The sequence below is a fragment of the Trichosurus vulpecula genome, chromosome 6 (assembly GCF_011100635.1).
Source record: "Trichosurus vulpecula isolate mTriVul1 chromosome 6, mTriVul1.pri, whole genome shotgun sequence".
NCBI classification, from domain to species: domain Eukaryota; kingdom Metazoa; phylum Chordata; class Mammalia; order Diprotodontia; family Phalangeridae; genus Trichosurus; species Trichosurus vulpecula.
The window spans coordinates 245,098,423-245,120,106 of record NC_050578.1 but is presented as its reverse complement, the minus strand read 5'-3'; the positions used below and the strand labels follow the sequence as shown (position 1 = coordinate 245,120,106).

Sequence of the window (21,684 nt, the reverse complement as noted above, 5' to 3'; positions counted from 1 at the left end):
ATCATGTCTCTGGCAGGAGATTAGGGTCCTGTTTCATTTTGAATCTTAGGGATTCATGATTAATCAGTCTTGATCAGTGTTCTGAGTCTTTCAAAAGTATTTTTCTCTATAACGTTGTCTTTGTATAAATTGTTCTCCTGGAAGCTAGGGTTTCCAATAAGGGTGGGCCTGGAGTGAAGAAGTTGTTCATTCCAGGCTCAGGCACCGAGATGTGAGAGAACACCGAGCAGGCCTGTTTGAGCCAGTTTCTTTGTGTAGGTTTTCCAGCTTTTGAAAATAGGCTGCCCCAAACCCAACCCAGCAATCCAGATGTGTACTGCCTCATCTCCAAAATACAACATGAAGCAGCTGGGAAGGAAGCGTCATCGATGGGTGGAAAGACACGATGAGATCGGGCTTCCCCTGTGCTCCTTCAAGCCTTGTGGGGGACTCCCCATTGCTAACGTCTTCCAATAGAGATTACCTGCAGTGCACATAGTGTACATAGCTGTTTGCTTGTGGTCGCTTCCATTGGAACGTGACCTCCTTAAGGGCTGACATCTGGTTTTCGCCTTAGTATGTCCCAGATGTGGTCCAGTACCTGGTAGGCATAGCGGGCACCTAATCAAAGCTTAGTGGGCTGATCGACGATCCCCTTGAGGGCGGGGCCAGGAGCGCGCCCCGGGGGCTGGCTAGCACGCGCGTAGGGTGGGCGGTGGGGGTCCAGTCCAGGGGCGGGGCCGCGCGTCCCGGGGCGTGGCCCGTGGAGCGAGGGAGGGTCTGCGGCCCTCCAGCCAGCCACGTGGCGGCCCGCAGGCTTCAGCCCCCCGCCCCCATTCAAACGATGCCGAAGGGGCGGCGCGGCTGCCCGAGCCCCACGATGAGCAAGCGGCCCGCCCCGCCCCTCTACTTCCCATCCCTCTACGACCGCGGCATCTCGTCCTCCCCCCTCAACGACTTCAACATCTGGAAGAAGCTCTTCGTGCCGCTCAAGGCCGGGGCGGCGGGCGCCGGGGCCGGGCTGGGGGGCGGCGGCGGCTGCGGCGGTGGGGTGGGCGTCGGGGCCGGAGCTCGGAGCCTGGCCGCCCAGCAGCCCCCGCCCGCAGCGCCCCCGCCGCCGCCTCCCCCGCCCGGTCTGGGCCCCCTGAGTGAGCGCCCGTGCCCGCAGCCCTGGCCGGCCGGCCTGGCCCCCATCCCCTACGAGCCGCTGCGCTTCTTCTACTCGCCGCCGTCCGGCCCCGAGGGCGTCGCTCCGCCGCCACCACCCCCGCCGCAGCCCCCGCCGCCGCCGCTGCAGCAGCAGCCGCCCCCGCCGCCGCAGCAGCAGCAGTCCCCCGCCCCGGGGCCTCCGGCTCCCCGGTTGCCCCCCGCCGCCGCCGCCGCCGCCGCCTCGCAGCCCGACGAGCTGTGCGAGCTGGAGATCCGCATCAAGGAGCTGGAGCTACTCACCATCACCGGGGACGGCTTCGACTCCCAGCGCTGTGCGTGGCCCCGCCCCTCCGGGCCCCGGGAGCTGGCCCAGGTGCTGGCCCGGGAGCCAGCCCCCACCCGCACCCCTCCTTCCTTCCCTCGGGCGGGGGGACCCTGGCCTCGGCCTCCTCCGAGCTCTTGGTGGGGTGGGATGGGGCGACGGAGCAGGAGGGGGAGAGGCAGGAACCATCGCTGCGTGGGTGTGTGCACCGTACTCGTGGATTTAGAGCTGTAAGGGCCCTTAGAAACGATCGCGTCCCACCCCCTCATTTTACAGATGAGGACACTGAGGCCCCAAAAGGAAAGGGACTTCTCAAGATCATAGATTTGGAGCTGGAAGAGACCTTAGAAATCATCCAATCTAGTAGTTCTCAAAGGGAGAGGGGGTTGAGAGAGCACACCCCTTCAGGGGGGTCTCCAGGCCAAAACTATTGTCATAATGATACTAGCCAAGAGGCTTGCCCACAGCTGCACAGGGTAGTAAGCATCAGAGGTAGTGCTGGAACCCAGGATCGCTGTGACTTCTATCTTTCCATTTAGTGGGGAGCTAGATGATAATAACTCACATTTCCATATTAAAATTTAAGGTTTACTAAGTGTTTGCCTCATGACCTCTGGGTGAGGTAGGGTGTGTGAGTAGTATCCCCTCCATCTTACAGATAAGGAAGCAAGAGCAGAAAAGGCTTGTGACTTGTCCACGTTCCTACCGTCAATGAGTGGTTGGACTGGGACCTGAGCTCAGTTCTTCTGCTTTCAAGCCCAGAACTCTTCAAACTTTTTTTTTTCCTGAAACTTCACTAATTGTGTCACCTTGTGAAAGTTCTTTGGCGTAGTTGTCCCCATTTATCTATAAGGAAATTGAGCCTCCTTTGGCTCAGCAATGTGGTTACAGATCTGTTAAGTAGCAGAGGTAGGCTTCGAATCCAAAACTCCTTGTTGATGAGGCTGGGTGATCACTTGTTGGGTATGTTGTAGCTGGTATTTCTTTTGTGTAGAGGTTGGGTGAGATGGCCACTGAAATCTTTTCCCACTCTCAAAATTCTTTCATTCCTTCAACTGTTTTCACTGTGCCATCTGCCCCTCCAAAGGCCTGGAGCTCCTCACCGAGGGGGCCTTTGAGCTCCCCAGGCCCAGGAATTGAGAGAGCTGCTGCATAGACTTTCAGACTCTGAAAGGAAAAAATAAGATTTCTGGCCACCCAAAGTCCTAGGCTTGGCTTTTCAATTCCTAGGTGACCTGTTGACTAGAAATTATCACTGAGCATTTATCAGCTAGCTTTTATAGTTCTCTATCCACTATGCTACCCTGCGTCCTCATTTTGTATGTAGTAGGTGCTTTATATGTGTTTGCTGAATGGCATTGAATTGAGTCAGAGCTTTAACTCTGATTTTACTGCATGTGTGACCTGTATGGACATGGGAAAGTCACTTTCCCTCCCACATCCCCAGTTTTCCCCTCTGTAAAATGAGGGGTCAGACCATATGATCTCTTTTTAGCCCCAAATTCTAGGACCCTGTAACCTGTGGAAGGGAAAATATGCAGAGAAAATCTAGCCTTTGCATATATTGGATCATGGGCTATCAGGGCTAGGAGGATCCTCAGGGACCACTTGAGGGAAAAGGGAAAAACCAAGGTACAGAGAGGGGATGTCACATAGTATCACAGGAAATCCAAGCTGGAAGCTCAGTCAGTCAGTTAACAAGCATTTGTTCTGTACTCGCCATGTGCCAGGCACTGTTCCCACCAAGAAAGGCAAAAGGGGCAGTTTCTGTTCTCAAAGAGCTCACTGCTAATGGATACAAATACTGTGATACAAGTTACATACAGACTTTCTTGTTGTTTCAGTCATGGCTGACTCTTTATGACCCCTCTTGGGGCTTTCTTGGCAGAGATATGGGAACAGCTTGCCATTTTCTTCTCCAGCTCATTTGACAGATGAGGAAACTGAGGCAAACAGGTTTAAGTGACTTGCCCAGGGGCACATAGCTAGTAAGTGCCTGAGGCCAGATTTTAACTCAGGTCTTCCTGACTCCATGCCCAGTGCTCTCTCTACTGTACCACCTAGCTGCCCATATGGATTAGATGGAAGGAATTTCAGAAGGAAGGCACTCATGCTAGAAGATGTGGAAAAGGCTTCCCTGCAGAAGTTGGGTTTGAGCTGAGACTTGAGAGGAAGCCACCAGGGAAGCTAGAGGTCAACATAAGGAAGAAGAGCATGCCAGGCATGGGGACAGTTGGTGCAAAGGTACAAGAGAGAGAATAAACAGCAAAGGGGATCGCATCTCAGTCATCTAGAAAGTAGGCAGTCAAGTATAAGAGGATTGGATAGACTTTGAGGGTGGGGAGCTGAGGGTGACCCAGAGGTTTTGAGCTTGGGTAACTGAGGTATATCTGGTGACTGGGAGGATCTGGTAATAGGGAACCTGGGATGAGGGGCTGGCTTTAGAACGGGGCCTTAGAGACAACTCAGCTCAATTCATATGAGGGAGAAAGTGTCTCTTAGTGAGAAGGGTCTGAAGATCACAAGATGAGACGGATGAAAAAAGCTTAGTTGAATCCTCTCATGTAATGGTATAGAGAGGGGATCAGGACCAGAAAGGGGAATGGAGAAAGTATTACATGATACCAAGTCTCAAAGAGATTTCTTTGTTCAGATTGGATTTCTTCCCTTTTGTCTCTCCGGCTACATACATGAAAAGTTTTTGTTTAGAACCCACACAGTGGAAACAGGAGTGGATTTGGAAGCAGAGGACCTGGGTTGACCCTTTGTGACTTGTAGCAGGTTTTTTTCTCCTTGGGCCTCAGTTTCCTCATCTATAAAATGAGGGGGTTGGCTTAGATGACCTCTAAAGTCAGCTAAGTGGCAGAGGCACCAGGGCTGAGACAGGTGGGGTGGTGCAGTGGATAGAGCGACAGATCTGGAGTCAGACCTGAGTCCAAATCCATCCTGAGACACTTACTAGCTGTGTACTGGGCAAGCCACTGAAACGCTGTCTACCTCAGTTTCCTCATCTGTAAAGTGGGAATAATAATAGCCCCTCCCCACCAAGGGTTGTGTGAGACATTATTTGTAAAGGGCTCCCCAAACCTTCAAGTGTTCTCCCAGTGCTAGACATGACTATCATTATATCCTAAGGTTCCTCCCAGCTCTAAAGCTACGATCTTGGGACAGCACCCTACACATAAATCTGCGGCCCTTCATAAATGCCTGTTGAATTGAATCAAACCCTCTGATCCTAGGATTTGCAACAACAGACTCATTCCACAGAAGTAAATTCCAAGGCAGCCCGGAGCCAGCCCAACGGGCTGACCATGCTTCCTTCTTTTTCAGATAAATTCCTGAAGGCACTAAAAGATGAGAAGTTGCAAGGTATAAAGATGAGGCAGCCCCTGAAGAAGACCACGCCGCTCTCCTAACGAGATGTCCCAAGGCCGCGTTACCGTATCTCCGTAGCGTTAGATGTTATTGAGTAGAGAATGTATCCTGTTTCTTGCTGTTTCAGATATAACTATTTTCTGTTCTTTAGTTCCTTACTTCTTTCCTGCTCCCAGGTGCACATTACAAATACAGCGTCAGCTTGTCTAGTAAGCCCCCCTGGAGTCGCTCCTCTTTGTTAATGCTGGTGGGTGTTGGCTATCTTTTTCTGCCCTGATGGGACAGCTCCCTGAGCATCTGATGGTTTCAGGAGGCCAGAAGATGTTGCTGGCTTGTTTGCATTCAGAGGTGCCTGGGATTGGGGAAGGAGACTTTCAGGGGGATCAGGAGTCTGAAGGGTACCACTGTTAGGAGGGGCTGGTCCTGCTGGGTGAAGTGCCAGGAGGGGAGGGGAGAGCATCAGGGGTAGGAGCACTGGACAGACAGATCAGCCTTTGTTATTGAACCCAGAGCTGGGCCACCTCTGTAAAGAGGCCAAGTGGACTTGTGGGAGGAGGAACAGGGAGAAAACAACAGGCGGAGTATAGTTTCTCCTCTGGAAAAGGACAGAGTTGGCCTAGATCAGGCCTGCACAACCTGCAGCCTGCCAAAGAATTTCCTCCACAGACAAAGGATGCTTTCCTCTACATTTTTTTTTTTTTTTTTTTTTTTTTTTTGCGGCTGCTTGAAATCCTTTTCCAGGCCGCAAGCAGCCCAAGGGCTGTAAGCGGTCCACAGGCCACAGGTGGTACAGGTCTGGCCTAGATCATTTAAACAATCAACAAGCATTTATCAAATACCTGCTATGAGTTGGGACATATTGGAATGGCCCAATGATGGCTTTCTTCTTGGCCATCCTGAGTCTGTGGCCCACCTGTCCACATGTCTTCAGCTTCACTATAACCCTTTTTATAGAGAAGGGAGCTGGATGTGGCTGGAGAAAGTTGGCATTGACCACGTGTCCATGTGCCTCTGGCTTCACTATGACTCTGTTTATACAGAAGGTGGCTGGAGAAAGTTGGCATTGACCACACATCCATGTGTCTCTTTCTTCACTGTGACCCTGTTTGTAGAAAAGGGAGTTGGATGTGCCTGGAGGAGGTTGGAGCTGACTTGTCATCACAGCAGTGTGGCACAGCAGAAAGAGAGAGCTGAACTTAGTCCAAAGAATTGCATTCGAATCCTGATTAGCCATTTCCTTTCTGTCTGGGCATGAGCAAGTCCCTTCCCTTCCTTGGACCCCAGTCTCTTCCTCTGTAAAATGAAGGGATTGGACTCAAAAATAGCTGAGGTCCCTTCTAGCTCTAGGGCCTCCCATCCTCAAATCCAGCTTTTAGAGTGACTTATCATTAGCTCCGTGACTCCTTTCCTTTTTCCAATCAGAAAAAACAGGATTGTTTCAGTCAATTAACAGAATTCAGATTTAGAACTGGAGTGGGTTAGCTCATTTATCTCCCAGATAAAGAAACTGAGGCACACAGCATGGAAGTGATGCGACAGTAGCTTTCCTGTAGTCAGTCACTCTACTTCCTCTCTTTTCGGGGTCTCACCCCATTGTTACCTGAGTTTTCTCTGCTATCTATCTATTTCTGTTCTCATGGCTGCTGTCTTTCTTCTTAATTCATTACTGCCTGCCAGGAATCTCATTCTAAAACATTACATTTCCCCAAAGAACATGAAGCTTTAAGAGGTTGTTCACAAAGCTTTTAAAAGTGAGTTGCTGGGGGTGGTATAATGGATAGAGCCCAGGACCTGGAATCAGAAAGGCCTGGGTTCGAATTCCATCTAAGACATTTCCTAGGTGTGTAGTCCTGGGCAAACGACTCAGCCTCTCTGAGGTTCAGTCTCCCCATCCCTAAAATGGGGATACCTCACCTACCTCACAGGGTTGTTGTGAGGGTCAAATGAGATACTGTGCTTTTTTTTAAAGGCTCTTATATGTGAGCTCTTCTTACTGTTATAAGGGAACATGACTTGTTTCTTCTTCTTGTTAACTAACTATGTGTTTAGAATAATGGCCAGTGGGGAACATGTTGTCATTTTGAAGTCAGCCATACGGTATCATTTGCTGATTAGAGGAGCAGAAGTAGTGGCAGACAAGGGAGAAACAGCTGACTGTTGAACATGTTTATTGCCTGATCTTATAGCCAGGAGACTAGTTTTGCCCCAGGATCCTGCAGCTAAAGCATCTCAGGCATGTTACAGCCACCTGGCCCTGCTGCTCTTGCTGGGATCATTCAGCGATCTTGAGAAGCTGGGCATTTGTGATCATCTCAGGAGGTCTGGGTTTCATGGCCACAGCCTTCCAAGGCAGAGGTCTGATGTTACTCACTCCCAGCCTCCCTACAACCTGTCAGGTGAAATACAAGTACCATCTTTAAGATCTTCCCTGGTCTGGGTCTTTGTGTATCACAACCTTTCATTGCACTCTATATTCCAGCCAAACTGGACAGTTTAAACTGTTCCCCCTGAACCCCTTGCTTGGTACATGGGAGGTACTTATTAGGGCTTATTCAGTGGAGCTGAATTAACCTTCCATTCTGTTTCCCACTGGTGTATAATCACACAAGCTGTCATCCCAGTCTTGTGATGCATTCATTCCACCATCTCTGCCTCTTAGAATACTTGTCAACTTCCGGTGCCAAGATAGCAGAGTGAGGGAGGAACCCTCTGAAGCCTCCCAAATTCCCCTCTAAACAACCAGAAAACTACTTCAGAATGGAGCTGAGAAGCAGATTACCAGCCCACCAGGAAAAGTCTGTCTCAGGGGGGTGGGAGGGGATTGAGGTCCATGAGCATCAGCAGCAGCCAGCAGGGGGCCTACAGCAAGGCTCCAAGCCTGGGGCAATCCACCAGTAAGGTCCTGCCCTCCTGCAAACCATTGGCCCCCTAGGCAAGTAAGCAGCAAGATCCCACCCTAGTACAAGCCACCATCAAGGCCTTGACCCCATTCCTGACCAGTAGTGAAGCCCTGCCCCTTGGGGCCTATCAACAGAGAAACCTTGTTTCCATAGCAACCCAGCAGCAGAGTCCCAGATCAGCAACAAGATCTCTCCTCCAGGACCAGCCACCAGAAAGACTCTTACTATAGGAGCCCAGCAGCAAGGCTCCTTCCCTGGAGCAGGCCAGCAGCTAAACCCAGAGGAGGGCAATGGGACCCCAACACCTCCTATCCAGTACAAGCAAGAAGAGAAACATACCCTCCAGAGGAAGCAAGCAACTAAGCCCTGAAGCCCAGTGAAAGCCAACAGTAAGGCCTAGAGCCCCAGCACAGAAAGGTTGGGACAGTACAGGACCAGAGCCCAACTCTCACATTAAAAACATCAAGTTACAAAAAAGGCAGAAAAAATAAGCAAAAACCAAAAAAGGCCTGACTATAGAAAGTTACTATGGTGATACAGAGGATCAAGGCATAAACTTAGAAAAGGACAATAGTGTCCAAATGGCTACATGTGAAATTTCAAAGAAAAGTGTAATTTGGTCTCAGGCCCAAAAAGAATTCCTGGAAGAGCTTTAAAAGGACTTTAAAAAGCAAATTAGAGAAGTAGAAGAAAAACTTGAAAGAGAAATGAGAGTAATTCAAGAGAATCATGAAAAAAAGAGTCAATAGCATGGGAAAAGATATGCAAAAATTTACTGAGGAAAATAACTCCCTAAAAAATAGAATTGGCCAAATGGAAAAGGAAGTAGAAAAGCTCACTGAAGAAAATCCTTAAAAATTAGAATTGTACAAGTAGAAACTAATGACTCTATGAGACATCAAGATACAATATAAACAAAATTTAAAAAGTAAAAAAAAATAGAATGTGAAATTTCTCATTGGAAAAATAATTGGCCTAGAAAATAAATCCAGGAGTGATTACATAAGAATTATTGGACTGCCTGAAAGCCATGACAAAAAAAAAAGGCCTGAATGACATCTTTCAAGAAATTATCAAATGCATATTGGAACCAGAGACTAAAATAGAAATTGAAAGAATTCACCAATCACCACCTGAAAGAGGTCCCAAAATGAAAACTCACAGGAACATCATAGCCAAATTCCAGAGCTCACAGATCAAGGAGAAAGTATTGTAAGCAGCCAAAAAGAAACAATTCAAATATCAAGCTACAGTTAGGATTACACAGAATTTTGCAGCTTCCACATTAAAGAACTGGAGGGCTTGGAATGTGATATACAAGAAGATAAAGGAGTTAGGATTACAACCAAGAATCACCTACCCAGAAAATTTACTATAATCTCTCAGTGGGAAAAAAAGGACACAACCAAATAGAGGATTTTCAAGTATTTTGAATTAAAAGACCAGAGCAAGATAATATTTGTAACTCCTAACAACTTTATTACTATAAGAGCAAATAGAAGGAGTATATGTAGATAGAGGGTGTGGATATAAGGTGACTTTAAAGGGATGATACCCCCAAAAACAAAATAAAGGGGTGAGAAAGAAAATTGAATGGGGTAAAAAGGCTCAAAGAGGGAATAACATACACACTCAGTTGGATATCAAAATCTACCTTACCCTATAAAGAAGTAAAAAGGGACAGGGATAATAGAAGGGGAAGGCAGTAATCAGAAGTAAAACGCTTGTGAGGAGTGAATGAGTGCGGTATTAGAGAGAGGGGGATAAACAAGTTGAAAATAGCATGGTGGGAAATACACAGTGATCATAATTATAAATGTGAATGGGTTGAACTTAGCCATAAAATGGAAGTGGATAGCAGAATGGATTAAAAAACAGAATCCTACAATATGTTGTTTACAAGAAACACATTTGAAGCAGACAGATACACACAGAGTAAAGGTAAGGGGCTGGAGCAGAATCTATTATGCTTCAGCTGAAGCAAAGAAAACAGGGGTGGCAATCATGATCTCAGACAAAGCAAAAGCAAAAAATAGATCTAATTAAAAAGAGCTAAAGAAGGAACTTTATTTGGCTGAAAGGTATAGACTATGAAGTCATATCAATAGTAAATATATATACACCAAATGGTATAGCATCTAAATTTTTGAAGAAGTTGAATGAGTTATAGGAGAAAATAGATAATAAAGCTATACTAGGCGACCTCAACTTTCCCCTTTCAGAACTAGATAAATCTAACCAAAAAATAAAGATGTTAAGGAGGTAAATAAAATTCTGGAAAAGCTAGATATAATAGATTTCTGGAGAAAACTGAATGGGAACAGAAAGGAATATACCTTTTTCTCATCAACACATGGCACTTACACAAAAACTGACCATGTATTAGGACATAAAAACCTCACAACCAAATGCAGAAAAGCAGAAATAGTACATTCATCCTTTTCAGATCATAATGTAATAAAAATTACATTCAATAATGGACAGTGGAAAGAGAGATTAAAAATTAATTGGAAATTAATCTAATCCTAAAAAAGAACCAAGTGGATGAAAGAACAAATCACAGAAACAGTAATTTCGTTAAAGAAAATGACAGGTAACATGCCAAAGTTTATGAGATGCAGCCAAAGAAGTACATAGGGGAAATACTATATAAACTATTTGGAAAAATAGGCAATAGAGTCTTACAAAATTCTTTTTACAACACAAATATGGTGCTGATACCCAAACCAGGAAGAGCCAAAACAGAGAAAGAATATTATAGACCAATTTCCCTAGTGAACATTGATGCAAAAATTTTAAATAAAATACTAGCAAAAAGATTACAGCAATATATCACAAGAATCATACACTATGACCTAGATTGGACAACAATAAGTCCCTGCCCTCCTAGCTCAGAGTGAATATAAATAGTAACTGTTTCTCTTTTGTCCAGCAACCCTGAGAGTTGCCCTCCCAGTTTGATTTTTTTTTTTTTTTTATGAAAGGGGCCATCCCTTGACTCACTTCTTAAAAAGGCCTATTCACTGAATGGAAGTTACTTCACTCAAAGTAAGAACCTGAACAGACCTTAGCTTAAAAGGGACCAGTGTCTCTCCCAATGCATCCTCAGCCATCTCCAGTTGTCCTGATGAATATCTGGCCACTGGACCCAGATGGCTCTGGAGGAGAAAGTGAGGCTGGTGACCTTGCACAGCCCTCCTTCACTCAAATCAAAGTCAACTGCAAGCCATGTCATCATTTCTGTGATGTCATGGTCCTCTTGGAGAATGAAGGACAAACACACAACTATGACTAGGTGGGATTTATAATGCAGGGCTGGTTTAATATTAGGAAAACTATCAGCATAATTGACCATATCCATAACAAAGCCAACAGAAATCATACGATTATCTCAATAGATGCAGGAAAAGCCTTTGACAAAATACAGCACCTATTCCTATTAAAGAAACTAGAGAGCACAGGAATAAATGGAGCTTACTGTAAAATGATAAGGAATGTTTCTATCTAAAACCATCAGCAAGCATTATCTATAATGGGGATAAGCTACAAGCCATCCCAATACAATCATAGGTGAAGCAAGGATGCCAATTATCACCTCTATTATTTAATATTGTACTAGAAATGTAAGGTATAACAATAAGAGAAGGAAAAGAAATTAAAGGAATTAGAATAAGCAATGAGGAAACAAAGCTATAATTCTTTGCAGATGATATGATGTTATACTTAGAAAATCCTAGAGAATCAACCAAAGAACTACTTGAAATTATTAACAACTTTAGCAAAGTTGCAGGATATAAAATAAATCCACATACATCATTAGCATTTCTATATATTACCAACAAAGTCAAGCAGGAAGAGATAGAAAGAGAAATTCCATTTAAAATAACTGTGGACAACATAAAATACTTGGGAGTCTCTCTGTCAAGACAAACCCAGGAACTATATGAACAAACCTATAAAACACTTTTCACACAAATAAAGTCAGATCTAAACAAGCGGAAAAATATTAATTGCTAATGGGTAGTCTGAGCCAATATAACAAAAATGACAATTCTACCAAAATTAATCTATTTATTCAGTGCCATACCAATCAAACCATCAAAAATTGTTTTATAGGGCTACAAAAAATAATAACGAAATTCATCTGGAAGAACAAAAGCTCAAGGATATCAATGGAATCAAGGGAAATAAATATGAAAGAAGATAGTCTAACTATACCAGATCTCAAATTGTATTATAAAGCAGTAATTATCAAAACAAACTGGTATTGGCTAAGAAACAGAGTGGTGGATTGGGGGAATAGATTGGTTACAAATTATATTATAGTAAATGACCATGGTAATCTTGTATATGATAAACCCAAAGATCTAAGCTTTAGGACCAATAACTCATTATTTGACAAAAACTGCTGGGAAAATAGTATGGCAGACACTAGATAGAGAGCAACATCTCACACCATATACAAGATAAGGTCAAAATGGGTACATGATTTATGCATAAAGGGTGACACCGTAAGCAAATTAAGAGAGAGCATGGAGTAGTTTATTTGTCAGATTTATGGATAAGGGAAGAATTTTGAACCAAAGAAGATATAGAGAGCATTACAAAGTGTAAAATACATAATTATGATTATACAAAATTAAAAAGTTTTTGCACAAAGAAAACCAATGTGACCAAAATTATAAGGAAAGCAGAAAACTGGAAAAAAATTTGCAACAAGTATCTCTGATAAAGGCTTTATTTTTTAAATATATTCTCAAAGGAATGGGGGCATTGTTGCACCCTCCTAACTGTGTTTGGGGGCAGCTAGGTGGAGCAGTGAGTAGAGCACTGGCCCTGGAGTCAGGAGGACCTGAGTTCAAATCCAGCCTCAGACACTTGACACGTGTACTAGCTATGTGACCTTGGGCAAGTAACTTAACCCCAATTGCCCTGCCAGAACAAACAAACAAAAATAAATAAATATATAGACAACTGAGTCAAATTTATAGGAATACAAGTCATTCCCCAATTGATAAATGGTCAAAGGATATGAACAGGCAGTTTTCATACAAAGAAATCAAAGCCATCTATAGTCATATGAAAAAATGCTCTAAATTAGTATTGATCAGAGAAATGCAAATTAAAATCACTCTGAGGTACCACCTCACACCTGTCAGAGTGAGTGATATGACAGAAAAGGAAAATGTTGGATGTTGGAAGGGATGTGGGAAAACTGGGACACTGATGCATTGTTGATGGAGTTGTGAACTGTTCCAACTATTCTGGAGGGCAATTTAGAACTATGCCCAAAAGGGCTATAAAGCTGTGTATAATACCCTTTGATCCAGCAATACCTCTGCTAGGTCTCTGTCCCAAAGAGAGTCAAAAAAGGGGGTAAGGATTTATTTGAATGCAATGTTATTGTGTATAATGACAAGCAGGATGATTCCAGAAAAACCTGGAAAGACACGAACTGATGCATAGTGAAGTGAACAGAGCCAGGAGAACATTGTATACAGTAACAGCAATACTGTTCAATGAAGAATCGTAAATGACTTAGCTTATCTCAGTAACAGTGATCCAGGACAATCCCAAAGGACTAATGATGAAGCATACTATCTGCCTCCAGAGAAACAACTGATATTGACTGAATAGAGACTGAAGCATGCAATTTTTCACTTTCTTTCATTTTTTTCTTTTGAGTCATCCTGTACAAAATGACTAATATGAAAAAGTTTTACACAATTGCATATGTATAACCTATATTGGATCGCTTACCATCTCAGGAGGGAGGAAGGCTGGGAGGGAGGAAAGAATAGAATTTGGAACTCAAAACTTTAAACAAAAATATTTAAAAATTGGGGAAGGAATGCTTGTCAATGAGGGTCTAGGGTTTGTTTGTTTCTAAAATTTGTGTTCACAGAGCCCAGCATAGTGCTTTGCACATAGCAATCACTTAATAAATATTTGTTGAATTGAATAGATGCTGAGAGAGTATTACCATTTCAGAAATGTCCAGTTTAGTCTGGACCTGGGAACCACAGGAGGGCAGCTTCTCTATCTTTCTGTGGAGTCTAACCGCTTGTTGGTCTAACGCTGCCTGACGCATGGGGGCAGTGTGCTACTTTGGCAGCCAGTGGATAACTGCTCTCAGCTCCCATGTGCTGATGAAGATTGTAGGGGAGTAGGGAGGCAGGGGATGGTGGGATCCCCATGCAGCAAAAGGTTCAATGACCTCAGCTGGTGCCCACATATTGAACAGAAGATGCCCTGGAGTATAGCTTCAGAGAGAGTGGCACAGGTCTGGACGGATGGGAAAAGGCAGCTGCAGATTGATCAGTTTCACAGGCAGAAGAATAAGGCGTCTTTTCATCAAAGGCTGTCCCCAACCTTTAAGAGGGCCCCCCTCACAAACCACAGGAAAATGGCTTCATCTTGAAAATTACCTAAATAGGAATGTAGTAATGAGAATTGCTGCCGGTTTCTTTAATCTTTTTTTTCCTTCTAATTACATCTGTATAAAATGATTGCCATCAATGGTATCACCTTTGTGTAAAAACAAAGCCAGTCTATCTCCAGGATTTGGAAGGGGGAGGGATCAGGAATCAGGGTGGGGGGTACAGGAGGAGCATTTCCAGCAAAATTAATTTTTAAAAAACTGTGAGAGATGAAAGGAATCTTAGCCCTCATTCTGTTCAACCTCTTAAATCAGCAGATGAGATACTGAAGTCTAGAGTGAGCAAGTCACTTGTTCAAGGTCACGTAGCTCATTACTGTCACAGTTGGGTCATGCATCCTGGTTCTCCTGATTCACAGGGCTGGATGATCTAGCCACATACTTCTTAAACGCTATCATTGCTGCTATCCTGTCCATTCACTGCCACAAAGCAGTAAACAGAATGAAAGAAGAACCAATAAAAATGGACAAAGGAAGAAGAGACCATGGGGGAAAGGATCCATGTCCCCAATTCCACTGACAAGTCAGGAGATTCCAAAAGAGAGAGCCTGGGAGATGGGTTTAAATCACTCGGCCCAGGCAGATTACATCCTATACTACTGAAACTTGCTTTTCAGCTGTATTTTACCCTACTTCCTCTCAGGGATTCTATGCATTCAGTCCATCCAAAGTGGACCTTTTACTGTCCCTCAACCTTTTACCATCCTCTTCTATTGTATTTTTTAAAAACTCCCCCCCCCGCCCCCTGCAAATAAACATATTCCTTTTACTCTGTGACCTGTTGGAAATTTTTAGCTCACCTGACAGATCTTCCAGGAAGTCATTCCTGATGGCCTGAAGTGGTCCTTTCTAGGAATTTCTCATCCTTTCTGAATCTTCCTTCTTATCAGATGTTATAGGCTGAACCTTATCTGTGCACATATCATATCCCCTTCTAGTTTGTAAGATCTTTGAGAGCAAGGGGTTGTGTCTTGTTTTCCTATATTCAGCGCCTAGCACAGTGCTTTGCATAGAGCAGGCATTTAATAAACATTTATTTAACAGAAGTGGAATTTTCTGGGAAAAAAAAAATTTCTAATCAGGTGTAGTCCACTAGATGGCAGTAGGTAATTAATTTGTTTTGAACGGCTACTCCTCCCTTTCGTTAGCACTTCAACAGGAGTGCTTATTTATCAGCCTGTTAATTATTAACTAAAAGAAAATCCATTAAAAAACATTTGGGGAGGGAGATGGCCCTTGAAGCTATTAAGCACATTAGTTGTTAAAATAAGTGTAGTTGCTGAGTTTGAGTTTCTGGAAGCATACTTTGGCTGGCTCCTTTGTCAGGATTTACTGATGATTTTGTGCGTTCCCTTTAGAGGTGGAAAGAGAATAAAAAACATAGGAAGTCAGAGCTGGAAGGAACCTCAGAACATGGAACATGGAATGTCAGATCTGGAAGAGACCGTAGCACACAGAACATAGAATAGGGCTGGACGGGGCTTTAGAACATAGTCCCCAGAATATAGAATGTTACCGTAAAAGGCATCTTAGGTTGTAATAGTAATGGTTCTCTAAGTGTGATCTGGGGACTCCTGGGAGGTCCCAAGATGCTTCCAGGGGGTCTATGAGGTCAAAATTATTTTCATAAAAATACTAAGATTTACAAATTCCTAATATAGTAAATATCAATAGATATAGTTCTCATAAATAAAAGCTCTCTGGTGGGCTCCTCAATAATTTCTGAGAGTTTAAAGGGATCTTTTTATCAAAAAGTTGGTGAACCATTGGCATATAGAATATTTGAGCTGGACAGATGCTTAAAACATAGAAGAGGGTTTTAGGGCTAGAAGGGATCCCAGAACATAGAACATTAGAACTGGGATGGGACCCTACTGGGGCATCTTCATAGGACTACTCCTCCCAACCTTTGTTTATACTTACAAGTTGGGTCCCAAGAGGGGCTACCAGTACCTCAGTTTCTAGCAGTTACCTTATGGATGACTCCTGCTACTACTATGACAACAATGACGACGACGACGACGATGACGACGATGACGACTACTACTACAGCACTTCATGAGCCCCTACCAGTTTGTTTCCCATTAATGATCAGCTAGGAGACTTAACTATCTCTTATCAAAGGTATTTACCCAAATGGTATAGCAAGAATAGGTGGTACAAACCATTCTCCCCCAACCTAGGGTATACTTTCTCACAAATATACATAGAATCAGTGGGGGATGGAGAGTGAGCACAAACCTACAGTACAATGGTATTGAGGCATGTATGTAGGAAACATATATAGCTAAGGTAACTCACAACTCTGGGATTACAGAGCCTCTATGTCATTTCTTTCTTGGAGAGCACTCATGAAATTCAATTACGATTTTGGTAATGGTTGGGTTGATGGGTTTTGTTCCAATACAGGCTGGTTCTCCACAGGGTATTGGCATTTTTGTTAGATGGGTGGCTTAGCTGGGCTTACTTCTTATAGGGCATGGAGTCACTGCTGAGAGGGTCACTTTGTTGCTAGGTTTGGTTGAGTAAGTTTGGAGCTAGAACTGGGGTTAGTCTTGTCTTGTTCCTCAGATACCATGCCATCTCCACTAGGTAGGTTGCTAGACTCCCCAGTTACTGTTTAGTAATGCTCTTCAGCTATAGTCTCTATAACCAACACCCTCAGGTGGGATACAGTGGGTTTCTGTTGTGCTCTTTCAGGACTTTCAAGACCCAGGCATCCCTGAGTGAGTGAATTTACCATACCTTACAGTAATCACACAGGTATATTTCCTAAATCTTTATCTCTGCAGGCACAAACAGAAAAATGTCTATTTGCTGAATAATTACCAAACAGCTCAGGAGATTCAAAGTTTCCTAGTTTAAAACAACAACAACAACAAATATCAAGGCTTTCTCTTTATGCAAATAAATGTCTGGAGAAAAGGCTGCTTCTGCCCAGGGAATGAGCTCACTATCTTTGCTGGCTTTTCATATGCAATTGAGCTGCTCAAAGGTTCAAATGCTTGGTAAGGTATGGAATGTGGGTGGCTAGGTGGTACAGTGGATAGCATGCTGGGCCTGCAGTCAGGAAGACCCTGAGTTCAAATCTGATTTCAGATGCTTACTAGTTGTGTGATCCTAGGCAAGTCACTTCACCCTGTTTGCCTCAGTTTCCTCATCTGCAAAATGAGATGGAGAAGAAAATGGCAAACCACTCCAGTATCTCTGCCAAGAAACCCCCAAATGGGGTCACAAGGAGTTGGACAGGACTGAACAACAAAGGCACAGGATGCTTCATTTATACCTGAAAGGTCCTCACCCTCATATTGTCTCTCACAATCTCTTACACTGCTGAACCTTAAACTTAATTTTAAGTTAGAAAACAGAATATTCTTGGAGACCTAATTCATCCCCTTCCTTTTATAGAAAATAAAAAGGAGTCAGTATGGTACAATGAAAGTTCACAAGACATGAAGTCAGAGAACCTGGGTTTGAATCCTGACTCAGCCACTACCTGTATGACTTTAGTCAAGACACCCCATCCCCCACCCTCAGTCTTATCATATGGAAAATGAGGTGATTGGTTTAGATGGCCTCTAAGGTGCCTTCTGGGCAGCTAGGTGGTACAATGAATAGAGCCTTGGGCCTGAAGTCAGAAAGACTCATCTTGATGAGTTCAAATCTGGCCTCAGACACTTAGTAGCTGTGTGACCCTGAGCAAGTTACTTAACCTTGCTTGCCTCAGTTTCCTGATCTGTAAAATGAGCTGCAGAAGGAAATGGCAAACCACTCCAGCATCTCTGCCAAGAAACCCCCAGATGGGGTCATGAAGGGTCAGACAGGACTGAAATGACTCAACAAGAACAACAAGGTACCTTCTGGCTCTAAATCCATAATCCTATGCATGTCTACACCCAGTCAACTGCTGATTTCTGGTTGTTTTTGTCAACAGCGTATTCACTCCCCTCTACACCCACACCCACTCTCCTGCTTCTGCACACACAAATTGGGGAATTGACTGAAATGTACTCATTAAGCCTAGCAGGAGGATAAATTGTGCTTGTATTTTGTTCCCAAGGCAAATGGCAGAGTAGATTTTGTTTCTTTTTTAAACATCAAAGCCTCAAACAAGTAGCTTGAGAACAGAAACATCAATCCAGGCACAAAATCACAATTTGCTGATCAATAGGAGATTGGACTATCTGGAAGATATGAGAGAGACCTATTCCTTGCCTTTATACAGGACAAGTACACAAAGTTACCTGACTTAAATGTCAATCAAAAGCATCTAGTGGTCTTCTCAAACCCCACACCTCTGAGGGCTTTTCTGAGGTTTTTTGGGTTTTTTTTTGCAGGGGGGGAAGGACAGGCAATTGGGATTAAGTGACTCACCCAAGGTCACACAGCTAGTAAGTGTGTCAAGTGTCTGAGGCCAAATTCAAACTCAAGTACTCCTGACTCCGGGTGGTGCTCTACTCACTGCGCCACCTAGCTGCCCCAAGTTTGTTTTTCTTTAAATTGACTTGCTCATCCTTGTGAGCAGTGAGTTAAAAATTCCAGTTGGATTGCCCTTTCATAGCAAGGATTCAATGAGGTGAAATTCCAGGTACATTTTGGTATAGAGACAAGAGGAAATTTGCTTGACACTCCAAGGAAATCCTCTACGGTACAAGAACCTCTGGAGAAAATTTAGCTCACTCTTTGTAAAAAGGGACACCTAAGAATTTTATCTGGACCTGAAACAGATGACCTTATGCACTGAGGGAATCATAGAAAAGTGTTCACTTAGGATCATCTGATTTCTCATTGGAAGGATGAGAAGATGATTTCTAGTCACTTCCAGGTCTCTAATTCTGGATGGAAAATTGGGTCTTTGTGGAGACTAGGTTTTCCTTCTAAGATAGAAAGCTTGATTTTCTTCTCTTTACTCAGCTCATCAAAGATCAAAGTCCCTTGGTGTGTGGTCACAGAGCAGAGGGGCCCCTTAGTGGGAAAGAGAGAAGTTCTTCCTGAACCAAGTGCAGTTTCATTGTGGTACTTGGTACCCAACTAAGCCCAGAGTAGAAGGGTCCTTCCACGGAATCAAGACCCCCACCTCCCAGACCAGTGTTGCTTCACAAGCACAAAATCAAAGTGGTTTGGTTTCTCACCTCAAGTGTGAAGGAACAACTTCCCATCAACCCTGGATCCCTAATCCCTCTGGGGTAAGCCCCACATGCTTAGGGAGTCCTGTCAGGGACCAGGCTTTCCCCCTGAGAAGGGGCTTGATTTTCTTTTCTTTGTTGTTTTTGGGTTAGGGGATTCCTTTTACAAATATCAAGATAGATGGCTAACATATTAAAAAATTTAAATTATATTGGTTTGCTAAATGATATCATCATATATTTGGGGAAAAGTTAATCATCAAGTTTGATTATACATTGTGACACACAGATTTTTCTAAATGCTCTTTTGTATAAGATACTGAAAAGGACATTCAAAGAATTTAAAAGTGGTGTCTCATACACCTACTTTAATAATTACAGAGCCCAGGACATCTCAATTGAATAAATCATAAGTGTAATGAAAACTAGTCATTTCTATTGAACCAATCAATCAGTCTCAAAGGCTTTAAACTAAGTGTAAACAATTCTTGATCAATTCAGAAGTCATTGGAAGACATTGGGTACAATGCGGTGATGTCGCACAGGTAATATATTTGTTAGGCTAGGTTGAGGAGATTTGGTCATGCCCTTTCAATTTTGTATGATGCTACTGCAGCCAATTTAGAACCTAGGGATTTGAGCTTCTGGCAAGTTAGAGGGGAAACTTACCAATCAAGCCACTGAGAAGAAATCACTGAGAGAAGATGGAAAAAGTCCTAGTCCTGCTCTTTTCCCTGGCCTCAGTCTTGATCTTCCCCTCCCTACCTTGGCTGGAAAAGGACTTTGTGGGATTAAAAGGTTTGGGAGGGTGTTGTACTTTCCATCAGTATTCTGGTAGTGCTTTTAAAAAAGCTGATAGTAGTGTCTGCATCAGGAGGCAAGGACACGTATGAAGTGAGAAATGACAGTTTTAAGGTTCTCTGAGGAGCCTCAAAGAAAAACTGCCATCTGCTGAAAGGGAACATCTGGAACACTGAAGCAAAAGGAATTTCAGGAGCTGTGGGTTACTACCCCTTAGTGCTCTAGGCTGGAGCCCACTTTCCCTTGGACTTTGTATGTACTTGTAGGGGAGCATGCCACAGACTTTTTGGGGAGTGGGGGTGTAGATACACATACACACACACAAAACAGATATGAAGTCATTTTGACAGGGCAGGCACTAGCCTAGGGGTGAGGAAAGCTCATGTATAAAGGTGACCCTTGAGGCATGAAGAGTTTCAATGATTGACCAAGATGGCTGCCTGAATGGAGGCAGGCAGCCCATTTAGCACATGTTTATTGCTGCTGTTTGCCTAAGTGTGGCAACTGGCTTTTCTGGTATACTCTCTTTCCTATTGTTTTTGGAATTCTGTATCATTCTGGGGTAGTTGGAGTCACTTTGTGAAGTCATTGGACTTTCTCATTGGATGGCTTGATTACCCAGTGGCTAGCACAGCGCTGGCTATACGGTTGATGCCTAATAAATGCTCCTTGATTGATTGACTAAACATGCCCACGTGCTTCCGCTTCTCCAGTAGGCTGAGCCTCTTGGCAAAAATTGTGTGAGATATGGATAGGGCAAGTATTGTTATCTCCCTATTACAGATGAGTAAACTGTGGCTCTGAGAGGGTAGATGCCTTGCCCATAAGAATATGGCGAGTACTTGTCTAGTGCAGGATTCAAACCCAGAACTCCATCTTCAGTTCCAGCACTCTGTCCATTAGGCTACCCTGCCTGTCAGTGGACTGATACATAACTCTTATGTTATTACATGACTGTGATTATTTGTTCAAGGTGAAATTCAGAATCTCCTTCTGTGGACCTGTGCTGAGGGGACATGGAAGTCCAGCTCTGACAAAGAGGATTCCAGACTGCCAGAAAGGAACAAAGAGAGCAAACGTTTAGTGAATGTTTGTTGCATTATACTGAATTGGCCAAACATGACGTTTTAGGTATTTGGAAAACACAAGTGGATCCAATAGATGGGGCCCATTCCATGTTGCTAGGTAGAAACAAAACCTAGCCATGCTGATGGAGACAATAATTCTAGCAATACTGACATTTTTACAGTGTGGTATGCATTCCAAAGGACTTTCACATCTCTAGCTATCACAAAGCTCTACAAAGCTTGGTGGAAGAGCCCTCTGCATGTGGTAAGGATGGCACAGCAGAGTCAACATGTCAATATTTCCCTAATTATTGTGTGGCTTCAGGACAATAGGAATCAAAATACCAAAGGGTTATTCTATAGAGCTAAATAAACTCCTAATGGCTAGGTGGTATTGTAGAGTGGCAGACTTTGAGTTCAAGTTCAAGTCCCACCTTGGATGCTTCCTGAAGTATGACTTTGGCCAAATCACTTACCTCTCTCAGCCTCAGTTTCCACAACTGGGTTGTTATGAGGTTTGAATGAG

General features: G+C 43.7%; 1 protein-coding gene across 1 annotated transcript; it reads left to right on the top strand.

Moving 5' to 3' along the window:
- Positions 1-823: 823 nt before the first annotated feature.
- Positions 824-4,866, top strand: C6H11orf91 (chromosome 6 C11orf91 homolog). Its single transcript, XM_036762522.1, has 3 exons — positions 824-1,228; positions 1,307-1,460; positions 4,781-4,866. Exons 1-3 carry the CDS (start codon positions 824-826, stop codon positions 4,864-4,866), a joined length of 645 nt encoding a protein of 214 aa, XP_036618417.1.
- The last annotated feature ends 16,818 nt before the right edge of the window (positions 4,867-21,684 follow it).